Source organism: Ascaphus truei, chromosome 10, assembly GCF_040206685.1.
Source record: "Ascaphus truei isolate aAscTru1 chromosome 10, aAscTru1.hap1, whole genome shotgun sequence".
NCBI classification, from domain to species: domain Eukaryota; kingdom Metazoa; phylum Chordata; class Amphibia; order Anura; family Ascaphidae; genus Ascaphus; species Ascaphus truei.
In genome coordinates, this window is record NC_134492.1 from 49441092 (window position 1) to 49454093 (window position 13002).

The following is a 13002-nucleotide window of genomic DNA, read 5'->3' on the forward strand; positions in this document are numbered from 1 at the left end:
TAACAACACCAGACGGCCATCTTTTGCACTCCCCCTGGTAATATGGTCGTCAGTCCGCGTTGACGATTATAGAGGTCCCCATGACGCTCCAAGGCATATACCCGGTGGCACTCTTCTCGTAAGATGGGGTCTAGGAGCGAGTCGGCCAGCGGCAATTCGTTGGTCTCTTTCAAGTAGGCTCGGATTACAGCTTGCACTATGTCCGCATTGGTTCCCAAGATGATTGGGTACTTGCAATGGTCTTGGGGCTCCGGGCATACCATGGCCGCTACCTGCATGGGGTGCTTCTTGCCGGTGTTGAGTTGGAGTATTTCCAGCTGTACCCTTACAATCCCATCGATGGGGTAGTCTTCATTACTTAACCCCCTAACCTTCATATGTTCGGCCGGTCTCAGAGGGCAGTGTTGAAGGTGCTGGTCATAGAATTTGCGATATACTATGGTCACTTGTGACCCTGTGTCCAATAGGGCCGATGCGTATATCCCTTCCAGTACCACGGGCACGATGGCCGCAGGGCCCACTTGACTAAGCTTCACAGGGTGAGGCGTCATCACTGGGGCCAGCGTCAGAAGGGACATCCGGGGTCCCAGAATGAGGGAGTTCGGGGTCAGCTTCGGCCATAGGTACACTGCAGACCATTGATCGGGCTGATTTCCCTCTATCGGAAGGGTGTTCCTCTGGATGACCTTCTCTTTCTGGACAGTTACGGAGGACGTGACCCTTCTTACCGAAGTTATAGCATACAACCGGGCGGCTTTCCGGACGACTCGTGGACGGGGAAGGTGGTCGGTCGGGGGGTCTTGGTTTGTACCCCTTGGACGAGGCAGCAGACTCTTCCTTCTTTTCCGTAGAGCCCTTTCCTTTGGAGGCAGAGGGGCTCTTAGGTTTAGCGGTCGAGTGTAGCATAACATGAGCCTCCTGTAGTTTCACTTGTTGCAGCAACTCTGTGAACTTATAGGGGCCCCCGTCCATTATCTTGCTGCGGAGCATGTTGGCTATGGGGTGAGTGGGGCTTGATCCCCGCAGATACTGCTTATGGAGAGCTTCATCCATCCCAGAGGCGGAGACCAGCTTACGATTGAGTAGGATCCCCAAGACCAGCTGTAGACGGTGGATAAAAGCCGACAAGTCTTCCCCCTCCTTCTGATAAAGATGGAAGTACTTCGTCCAGAGCGCTCCTTCGTCTTCTGCTAGCCCGTATGCTTCTAACAGGAACGCCACCATTTCCAACGCTGTCAACTCTGGGTGTTGGTCCCTGTGGATGGTCAACATAGTAGACGCAGGGGGTCTGAGGCATTCCATGATACGCTGCCGCTTTACAGTGTCAGTGCACGACCATTCCTCTACTACTTTTACTGCATTCTCCCTCCAAAGGTCTATTCCTTCCTCCCCCTGGGGTATTGGAAGTATTCCAGAGAAGGCCTTAAGCTTCCGGTAGCTTTGAGACTGGGAGGCCACAGTGAGGGCTTCTACGAATTGGGGTAACGTCACCCCCATTATGGAACCTTCGTTCGTTGCTCTCTCCCCGATAGGCCGGGAGTTTACCTCGCGGGGTACGGTGTCGGGTGGAGAGGGGGGGCAGTCAGCCCAACTACTGGCTTCCGGGAGGGCGCTTGGGGTAAAGGAGACTTTGGGTTGGGGACGGTCAACCCGGTTTGGGGTACTGGACACGGGTGTACGTGGTGTCCAGGTACTGGTGGACGGTTCGTCTGGATCTTGAGGAGGGGCTCTAAGCGAGAACATTTCCCTGAGACAGTGACAGCCGTGGTAACGCTGCGGCTCCTGAGACAGCGCTAGCCGTGGTAACGCTGCGGCTCCTGAGACAGTGCCAGCCGTGGTAACGCTGCGGCTCCTGAGACAGTGCCAGCCATGGTAACGCTGCGGCTCCTGAGACAGTGCTAGCCGTGGTAACGCTGCGGCTCCTGAGACAGTGCCAGCCGTGGTAACGCTGCGGCTCCTGAGACAGTGCTAGCCGTGGTAACGCTGCAGCTCCTGAGACAGTGCTAGCCGTGGTAACGCTGCGGCTCCTGAGACAGTGCCAGCCATGGTAACGCTGCAGCTCCTGAGACAGTGCCAGCCGTGGTAACGCTGCAGCTCCTGAGACAGTGCCAGCCATGGTAACGCTGCGGCTCCTGAGACAGTGCCAGCCGTGGTAACGCTGCGGCTCCTGAGACAGTGCTAGCCATGGTAACGCTGCGGCTCCTGAGACAGTGCTAGCCGTGGTAACGCTGCGGCTCCTGAGACAGTGCCAGCCGTGGTAACGCTGCGGCTCCTGAGACAGTGCTAGCCGTGGTAACGCTGTGGCTCCTGAGACAGTGCTAACCGTGGTAACGCTGCGGCTCCTGAGACAGTGCTAGCCGTGGTAACGCTGCGGCTCCTGAGACAGTGACAGCCGTGGTAACGCTGCGGCTCCTGAGACAGTGCTAGCCGTGGTAACGCTGCGGCTCCTGAGACAGTGCCAGTCGTGGTAACACTGCGGCTCCTGGGATACTGCCAGCCGTGGTAACGCTGTAGCTATAGACAGTGCTAGCCGTGGTAACGCTGTGGCTCCTGAGACAGTGCCAGCCGTGGTAAAGCTGCGGCTCCTGAGACAGTGCCAGCCGTGGTAACACTGCGGCTCCTGAGACAGTGCTAGCCGTGGTAACACTGCGGCTCCTGAGACAGTGCCAGCCGTGGTAACACTGCGGCTCCTGAGACAGTGCCAGCCGTGGTAACGCTGCGGCTCCTGAGACAGTGCTAGCCGTGGTAACGCTGCGGCTCCTGAGACAGTGCTAGCCGTGGTAACGCTTGCGGCTCCTGAGACAGTGCTAGCCGTGGTAACGCTGCGGCTCCTGAGACAGTGCTAGCCGTGGTAACGCTGCGGCTCCTGAGACAGTGCCAGCCGTGGTAACGCTGCGGCCCCCTGCGGCACAGGGGGAGTATGGGAACTAAAAGTAAGTGCACTGATAAAAAAACATTCAAACGTGGCTCCATTTTTTGTCATTTTTACACCGATTTTTTTTTTGTTATAAAATGAAAACAGCAGAAAAACTTACAAAACAAACACTGATTTTACATATAAATAAACTGAAAACTGGAATCCCTATGTAGTGTATACATCTGTCATGAACATGGTGCTTCCATTGTGCAACAATTACATAAAAACTTAGAATGCAAATATAGCTATAATGACTATTTGATTATTGACATTTTCTGTCCGGAGATCAATATGGACCACTCTGAAAAAAATTATTCTGTAGGCAGAATTAACAAATACTGTATGGACAAAATCACATGTTCACCCAATTGAATCTGTGAACGATACCATGCAGGACATTCCCAGAATCCACTTCACATATTTCATTTTTCAAGTGAAACATGAGAAGCACCAATAACATTTACAGACCCAAACTTTCTATTCCCTTTACCTTTAAACCAATGGACGTGGGGTCTTGGCGCGCCCGTGGCTTTACATTCCATCGTAGTGTCTGTTTCAACTAGAACCAACATCTCTTTTTGTACAACAGTAACCTGAGGGACCTCTGCAAAACAGTGACAATGCCATGTAATGATCCATCAACTTTGCCTTAAAGTATGTAGATAAATGGCCAATGAGCAAAATAACTGAATCTTAGAACACCAAAGATAAGTAGATCTTGAGTAGCATTGATTGCCAATTCTTGGAGTCAGGAAGGAATGTATTTTTCCCCTATTGAGATATCATTGGATAATGTGTCACTGGGTTTTTTTGTTTGCATTCCTGTGGATCAGTATACTGTAATTACGGATATAGGATGAAGTATCTGTCGTCTAAATTTAGCATAGGTTGAACTTGATGGACGTTTGTCTTTTTTCAACCTCATCTACTATGTAACTATGTAACTATGTAACTATGTAGATTGACACATTAACACTTTTGGGCTTTGATAAGATATAGGGTTATTATAGGATCAGTAAGTAAAATAGGTAGACCTATAATACTCCACTTCCACAGGTGATCGCCACCTATAGACCTACTCAAAGTAACACTCGGATTTTTGTGAGTTTTGAATTGTCTTGTCCAAATTTTATTAAATTTTATATACGTTATCACACAAGGATCAGGCGCTTTTTCTTCTCTTTTTCTGATATATATATATTATTTATAAAAATGTTTTACCAGGAAGTAATACAGTGAGAGTTACCTCTCGTTTTCAAGTATGTCCTGGGCATAGAGTTATAATGACAATTCCATGGTTACAAATACATAGTTATATTAAGTGAAAAGGGTTATACATTATATACAAGGCATTCCATGCACAGTAATACAGGCATTAATACCCCGCATTAACGTACGCAATGGGACCGGAGCATGTATGTAAAGCAAAAATGTACTTAAAGTGAAGCACTCCCTTTTTTCCACTTATTGATGCATGTACTGTACTGCAATCATCATATACGTGCATAACTGATGTAATTAACGCATCTGTAACAGGCTCTATAGTCTCCCTGCTTGCGCACAGCTTCGGTACAGGTAGGGAGCTGGTATTGCTGTTCAGGACGTGCTGACAGGTGCATGCGCGAGCTGCTGTTTGCCTATTGGGCGATTATGTCCTTACTCGTGAGTGTCCTTAAACCACGGTATGCCTGTAGATAATATATTATAGGCGTATATAACAGTTACAGATCAGATTAAAATGTGAGACAGCTTTAGTTTTGAAAGAACTTAGACTGGTGGCGGCAGTGATAGTCTCCGGTAGACTGTTCCAGTTTTGGGGTGCACGGTAAGAGAAGGAGGAGCGGCTGGATATTTTGTTGAACCTTGGGACCAGTCTTTTGGAGTCAGATGTCAGATGATAAGTGCTGCATGTGGTAGGGGTGAAGAGCTTGTTCATATAGACGGGTAGCTTGCCCAGAAAGAATTTGAAGGCAAGACAGGAGAGGTTAACTTTGCGCTTAGACTCAAGTGATGACCAATCTAGTTCTTTGAGCATTTCGCAGTGATGTGTGTTGTAGTTGCATTGGAGAACAAAGCGTCATATTGAGTTGTAGAGGGTATCAAGTTTGCCGAGGTGAGTTTGGGGTGCCGTGCCATATACTATGTCCCCTTAGTATGTATGTATGTACTGTATGTATGTCTTTATTTATATAGCGCCATTAGTGTACATAGCGCTTCACATTAGTAATACGCGACAATCATATAAATAACAAATAATACAAATTACAGATCATGGGAATAAGTGCCTTAGTCATAAAAGTTAAACAATGATGATATGCTGCACACAACAATCATTCAATGCATTCAATATTACCGGTGCTGCTGGTTCAAGGGGTACCTGTCCTGGTAATCCAAATCTGAACTGTAGATAAGTGAGATCCAACGCACAACTGTCACTTGAGAAAGACCTTACGGTCGAAACGTTGTGTGGCACAAATACATTTTCTATTGAGCAAATCCGTTGTGCGTTAGTCATAAAAGTAACATTTCGGAAGAGGAGTCCCTGCTCCGAGGAGAACAAACAAAGACAGTAGGAGGGCATTCAGGTAAGTGCGTCTGCAGGGGGGCCAAGCTTTATGCAACGTGTATAGTATTAGCCGCGGTGCTACTCATATGCTTCTTTAAGCAAGTGTGTCTTAAGGTGGGTCTTAAAGGTGGATAGAGAGGGTGCTATTTGGGTATTGAGGGCAAGGGCATTCCAGAGGTGTGGGGCAGTCAGTGAGAAAGGTTTAAGGCGGGAGAGGGCTTTAGATACAAAGGGAGTAGAGAGAAAACATCCTTAAGCAGAACGCAAGAGTCGTGATGGTGTATAGCGAGAAATTAGGGCTGAGATATAAGTAGGAGCAGAAGAGTGTAAAGCTTTAAAAGTGAGGAGGAGAATTGAGTGCGAGATGTGAGATTTGATAGGAAGCCAGGAGAGGGATTTCAGCAGGGGAGACGCTGAGACAGATTTCGGAAAGAATAGAATGATTCTGGCAGCAGCATTTGGGATAGATTGTAGGGGAGACAGGTGGGAGGCAGGAAGGCCGGACAGCAGGAGGTTACAGTAATGGAGACGGGAGAGAGTGAGGGCCTGAGTCAGAGTTTTAGCAGTCGGAAAGGGCGTATCTTTGTTATATTGCGGTGGAAAAAGCAATAGGTTTTAGATACGTTTTGAATGTGAGGGGCGAATGTGAAAGAGGAGTCGAGTGTGACCCCTATGCAGCGTGCTTGGGCTACTGGGTGAATGATCTTACTTTCAACACTAATGTGAAAGGAGGTAGTAGGGCCAGGTTTGGGAGGAAGTATGAGCTCTGTTTTTGCCATGATAAGTTTAAGTCGGTGGATGGCCATCCAGGATGATATTCCAGAGACACATTCAGAAACGTTGGTCCGTACAGCAGGTGTAAGGTCAGGGGTTGAAAGGTAAATTTGTGACTTCAGCATAGAGGTGATATTTAAACCCAAGAGATGTGATTAAGTCACCTAGAGAAAGTGTGTACAGAGAAAAGAGAAGATGTCCCAGGAGAGAGCCCTGGGGTACTGTAACAGGGGAGTTATCCCTGTTCAGGTAATGTGCCTCTAATCCAGCAGTGTGGTGGTTAACTGCTGGTAGTCAATTAACAAACACCACCTGCCTGATTAGATTCCTTAGAAAAGCCTGTCTTTTGAGACATGAAGAGAGACTCCTTCGCTCACACCTGAGCTGAACTTGGAGACAGAGCAGAGATTCCTTAGTCCACAACTGGGCTGAACCAAGGAAGGACAGATGTCTTGAGCGACAAGCTGACCACAAGACAAAGGGGACAAGATTCTTAACCTGGAGCTTGACATTTCCTGTGCACACAAGGGTGCAGTTCCAAGAGAGCAGAGAAGCTTCCCCTACAGCAGCCCAGCTAACAGATAAGACTTTCATTTATAAGACTTTTTATATCTGTTCATTTCATGCTATATGTTTGGGGCTGGGAGACATGCTTATCTAAAGGGAGTTGTGGACTGCATAGTATTTCACTAGAAATACTCCCAAGAGAATAGAAGCTTTGTTTACCCCTTGTTTGGATGGTTTCCTGATGTTAAGGAAACAGGCGCAATAAAAGCCTTATTTAATTTCACCATAACCAGTCTCCCTTGCATACCTCTGTGAGCGTCCGCCTACAGGTACCCTCACAGAGATATCGATAGAGGAGGAGGAGGTGTTAGCAAAAGAGACACTGAAAGTACGATGGGAGAGGTAAGAGGAGATCCAGGATAGAGCTTTTTTACGAATACCAAGAGTATGAAGAATGTGAAGGAGAAGAGGGTGGTCCATGGTGTCAAATGCTGCAGAGAGGTTGAGTAATATGAGCAGAGTGTAATGACCTCTGTCTTTGGAAGCATGGAGGGCATCAGTTATTTTAGTGAGGGTTGTTTCAGTGGAGTGAGCAGTGCGGAAAGCCAGATTGTAGAGGGTCTAGGAGATAATAGGTGTGGAGAAAAGGTAGCAATCGAGAGAAGACAAGATGTTCGAGGAGTTTGGAGTCAAAAGGCAGGAGGGAGACATGTCGATAGTTAGAAGGACAGGTAGGATCAAGCTTGCTTTTTTGAGTAATGGTATAATGGTTGCATGCTTGAAGGGGGATAGAAAGGTACCAGAGTAGAGGGAAGAGTTAAAAAATCTGTGTGAGATTAGGGATTTTAGAAGGAGGTTTTAGAAGATGGGAGGGAATGGGATCAATAGGGCAGGTGGTAGAGGGAGAAGAGGAGTGACACATCCTCCTCAGAGACAGCGGAAAAAGAGTCAAGAAAGGCAGGAGGAGAGTTAGTGTAACGCTCAGCCTGCCCACAAGCCAGACGAGACCCCATCGCTGAGGTGGAAAGGAGTAATACCCCACACCTAGCAGTAAACGGGGGCACGGCCCGAGTGTGGAAGTAGCGTAGATGGTCCTGGTAACAAAGGTGGTTAGTTTTACCGTACTTGACAACTCCAGCGTAGAAAGGTAAAGTCCGTAAGCCAGTGGTCGTGGGATGGAGAGAGCAGCGTAGTAGAATGTCCGTAAGCCGTGTCCAGGGGATATAGAAGTCAGCAGGGTAGTAATGTCCAAAGCCAATCCAAGGGGTACCAGAGAGCAGCGTAAACGAAGTCCAAAGCCAAGGGTCAGAATCCAGGGAGGTCAGCAGAATATCCAGGGACAGGAAAAGGAACTGAAAGACAAGGGGGCCAGGCAACAGCAGACAGCACCAAGGTACAGAAGCTATGCAGAGCAATGAGGTAATGGTGAGGGAAGACTAAATAGGGGGTGGGACCTATCAGAGGAAGGGGAGGGACAGAGGAGCAGCACGAGGGAGGACCTGATAGGGGAGGAGTGCCTGGGAGGCTGGACCTATTAGAGTGAGGGGAGGAACGGGGGAGCGGCCCGAGGGAGGACCTGGAAGGGTAGAAGTGTCTGGTAGGCTGGGACCTATTGGGGCGAGGGGAGGAGCGGAGGAGTGGCCCGAGGGAAGACCTAATAGGGGAGAAGTGTCTGGGAGGTTGGAACCTAACAGGGCAAGGGGAGGAGCGGAGGAGCGGCCGGAGAAGGAACCGATAGGGGAGACGTGCCTGGGGGGTGGAGCTGCGGGAGCAGGGGCAGAGAAGCACGCATTGCGCGTGCAGCTGCGGAAAGGGAGGAGTCAGACGCACGGCGCCAGCAAATAGCAGCCTGGGTCCGCGCGCCCGTAAGGGTGACGCGCGCGACTTGGAAGTGCGGGAACGGCCGTGGAGGGAGGAGTGAGGCACGCCGCCGGGGAGCCTGGGTGGCACGGAGACCAGGTAAGGAAGCGCTGGAAGCGGGTGTACCCGCAGTGCGGATTCTTAGTTAGGAAGCAGTAATTGGCATCAGCATCTGCTGTGCGATGCGCTTTCGGACCAGCAGACTTAGGGAGGATTTGTTCCTATATAGTACACCTAGTTTGGCATAGGTTTTGGATATCAGGGTATCAATGTGCAACCCAAATGTTAAATGTGAGTTAAACCATATGCCCAAATATTTGAAACTAGAAACAGGGGTTAGGATAGTATTAGAGTTGATTCTGATCTGTAGCTCATTCATTAGAAGCTTTAAAAATTTAGCCTTGGTCCCAATACCATTGATACAGTCTTGTCAGTGTTTAAAAACAGTTTGTTTCGGGAAATCCAATTTTCAAGTCTCAAAAAGTCAGATTGAAGTATGTGTCCAAGGTCAGAGAGGTTAGGGCTGTGTGCGTATAAGATTGTATCATCCGCATACATGTGTATTGATTCTCCATTACAAGCTGTAGGAAGATCATTAATGAACACTGAGAAGAGTAGGGCCCCCAGAACAGAGCCTTTCGGGACACCACAGGTGATATCCAAGGGGTTGGAGTTAGAGCCTGAGATAGACACATGTTGGGATCTACCTGAGAAGTAGGAATGAAACCAGTTTAAAGCATGCTTCCTTATTCCAGAGCACTGGAATTTGATTAGCAATATAACATGATCAACAGTATCAAAAGCATTTGCAAAATCTCGGAATATTGCACCAGAAAGTGCAATATAATGCTCACAGTGTACATGGTGATTAGCAAAAGAGACAATATATAACTGTAAGGAATCCGCTCCGCGGTTTACTGGTTGCTTTACCGTGCAGACTTGTGCAGTCCTGGAGCACCTCTCCTGATGTTTGCTGCAGCCTGGATTCACTCACCAAAGCAATACACACTCCCTCTGGTATCTATTGCACCTGTGCAGCCTTTCATTGCAAACTATACTTGCATTCACTCATTAGGGGCAGTACCTTCACACCCCCGCCGGGGATTGGCCCGCTGGCCTTTAAGTATTGCTTGCCCATAATGCTCCTGGCCGAGCATAGTCCTAACTGGATGTCAACTGTTTTGCCACAAGCTCTCGCTTGTTCCCCTTTGCTGATACCAGGTCACGCCCTGCGTCCTTCAGCTTCCTTCAAGCCGTTTGTTCTCCGATGCTGATTCCAGGTTACGTCCTGCATCCTTCAGCTCCCTTCAAGCCGCTTGTTCCCTTATGCTGATACGGAGGTTTCCCCTGCGTCCTTCAGCTTCTGTTCCCCTGTGCTGAAGCAGAGGTTTCGTCCCTGCGTTCTTCAGCCTCCTGGATTCCTGCACTAAAGTAGAGGTTCGTCCCTGCGTTCTGCAGTCTCCTGGATTTCTGCACTGTAGCGGAGGTTTCCCTGTATCTACAGCTTCCTGGTTCCTGGGGCCTACTCTTTCCCTAATATAGAGAGGCCGTGTCCTGGTTCCTGCGCTGGAACAGTGGATTCCCTTGCCCGCTCAGGACTTTTGCGTTGTAGCACTGGTGCACCCGTACAGCAAGACGGTGTGCCATTCTGGTCTGCCTACCATCTCCTGTGACCAGCACCATGGGCCATGGTCGTCGCTCGCGCAAAGGCCAACCCCGCGCTCCTAAGCTGAAGCGGGTCTCTCCTATCTCCTTGTTGCCGAACTCCTGCATGGACAATGTTTATCCTGACGTCTCCTGTTCTGACCCTGGCTTGTACAACGACGACTCTGTCTTCTCCAATCCTGATCCTGCGACATACGACTACGAACTGCGCAACCCGGATCAGCCTGCGCGGTCTCAGGTCGGTGCTTTTACAACCCCACCTCAGCCTCGCGGTCCGACCCTGGTTTGTGGCGAGCAGAACCCTGACAGTATGCTCGGCCCTACAAACTCGGACCCCGCTGAGGTGTGGGTTGGTAAGTTTTTTCCTAAAAACCTGTCCCAGCCTGTAGACCAGTCCCAGTTTGAGGATAATTATTTGTGCGATATAATACCTCTGATGGAAGATCCGTTTATGTTGGAGGGCTTGACTCCCTTGCAAAAGAAATGCCGTAAGAATCTGGTTTATAAGGCTTACTGCCTCAGAGACTTAAAACAGTATCTGGCCAGTGTTTTGGCCATTGCTAACATTGCTTGCTCCCCTGATTCCCCTTTAACTGGGGAGGAGCTGAGTCCTGAGGATCTGGTCAACGCCTGTAGTACACTCAATGCCCTGACTTTATCCTTGGACATTCCTATAGTATTCCCGGAACCTTCCGTCATGGTGGCTCTCGCTCACGAGACGCTGCATGTACTTTCCCGTGCATTGGATGATTGCTTGTTAAAACAGGATCGTCTCTTAGCCGCTCACGCCGTCGTTTGGCGGTATCCCTCAGCTACCAGTCCTGTTGCTAAACCGGGGGACGTATCTCTCTCTCCGGGAGATGACCAAACAGAACTATTACCAATATCTCCCAACGTAGCAACTGCCACAGTCCCAAGCTCTGATTGTATGCCTGGGTTCCCTGACACTAATGATATGTCTACATTAACCCCTGCCGATCAGTCCTGTGAGGTCCCCTTGGAGAACACACATGTGTCACTAACTAACACTAAGGTTCTTGTATCAGAGAATAAGTCCCTTGGTTCTCCTATTTCTAGCTTTGAATCCCTCTCTCTAGGTCTTGAGGGTTTTCCAGCTTTAACCTCTGCTAGGCAGTCCTGTGTACTTTCCCCGTCAGAGAAAGAATCCCTAAGTTCTGTTCCCAGGGTCATTTCTGTATTAACCCCTGAGGGGCAGCTCTCTGAGTCTCCTTTGATAATTCCCTGTTCTCTGCCAGCCACGGGCACGCCCCTAGCTCCAGAGGAGAGATCCCTTGTCTCTCCTAATACAGAGAAAAAATTACATATGTATTACTCTCAGGCAATGTCTGCATTAACCCCTGTAAATTCTTGCTGCCTCCAAGTTAATGCCTTCGTTGTAGCCTCAGAGAATGAGTCCACAAGTCAGACAGCAGAGGTTGCATTGAGGGATTCCCATAACCGTACGGAGTCTCTAGATATTCTTTGCTATAAATCCCCTGCTTCAGCTCAAGTTTCCGCAGTTTCGTCTCCGGAGACTTCGGCTAAAGTTCTGGTTCCTGTTAAATGTATTCAGGAGTCAGGTTTTTCCCTAAGCTTAGTCACAGAGTTCCTTCTCCCGGGTATTTCACTGAACCAGCCTGTCGCCCACATAGCGGTGATCCCTGCTTCAGCGCATAGTTCCCACATTATGGAGTCTGCAGTAAGTTCTGGTTTCCCAGACATCCCTTACCAAATACCTACTTCAGAGACCAGTACAGTTATGATTAACCCCCGTGTACTGTCTGAGTTCTCCTCCTCTTTAAGCTTAGGGTTAAAGGCATACTGTAGTCTGTATGTCTCTCCTGGGGTTCATATTATGTTCCCAGGAATGTTTGCTGACGCACGGTTTTCTCCCAAAAGTGACGTTTTTCCATATAGATTAGTAAAAAGCTTGCACACTCTTTCTCTTTTCGCTGAATTGTGTCTTTCTAGTTTTGAGACTCTGAGAGGTAATGATTCCCCTTCTGATTCTGAAGCTCTTTCTACAAGGAGTATCCTGTCTGGGGGTCCCCCTGATTTCTCTCTCCAGGCTAATTCTCCAGGGATCAGCATATCTGTGGTCACTCCCTTAGTACTGTCTGAGGTCACCATGCATATATTACAAGTCCTGGGGTTTAACTCTGAGCTGTTTAGCTGTCCTGCCTTTGCTGAAACCCAGTCCCTCAGTACTGTGTCTAAATATGCCCCAGCAAACACGGGGTTACTCTGGGAAGAAATTAAAGCTCCTGTCTTAAAGGGTATTTTTTCTCACATGTCCAGCAAATTTAGAATCTCAGTAAGTGTTTCTATGTCACTTATCAATACATCTGATTTTTTCTCTAATCAAACCCAGATACCCTCACTATCGGTTAGGAGTCCTGTGATCAGAGATTTGGCACTAGAAAACACACCAATTCATGTTTTTGTCAGGTTAGGTACCCCTGTGGTTAGGGCCATTGCAGTTTTAGAGAAGACTCTTTGTACTCCTAAGGTGCATGTCATTAAGAGTTTTCATAGTTCATACTTGCTGCTTGTTGATTCTCAGGGCCCTGTCATTGAGGTACAGACTCCAGATTCTGATGTTAGCTTCCCTCCCACCACTACCCTGGCTCTGCCTTTTTCTCAAGCTACTGATTGGAAGATCCCAAGGACTATTCCTGATTCACTGACAATATATTCTCCCAAGGAAGATTTC

The 13002-nt window shown here is 48.6% G+C and overlaps 1 protein-coding gene across 1 annotated transcript in view; it reads right to left on the reverse strand.

Annotated features, from left to right (window-relative positions):
* The window catches only part of HMCN1 (hemicentin 1), a 302818-nt gene that overhangs the window by 220538 nt on the left and 69278 nt on the right, over positions 1–13002 (reverse strand). Inside the window, exon 14 of the mRNA XM_075616900.1 lies at positions 3408–3521. Within this exon, the coding sequence (XP_075473015.1) occupies positions 3408–3521 (114 nt within the window). The remainder of the gene's footprint in view (positions 1–3407; positions 3522–13002) is intronic.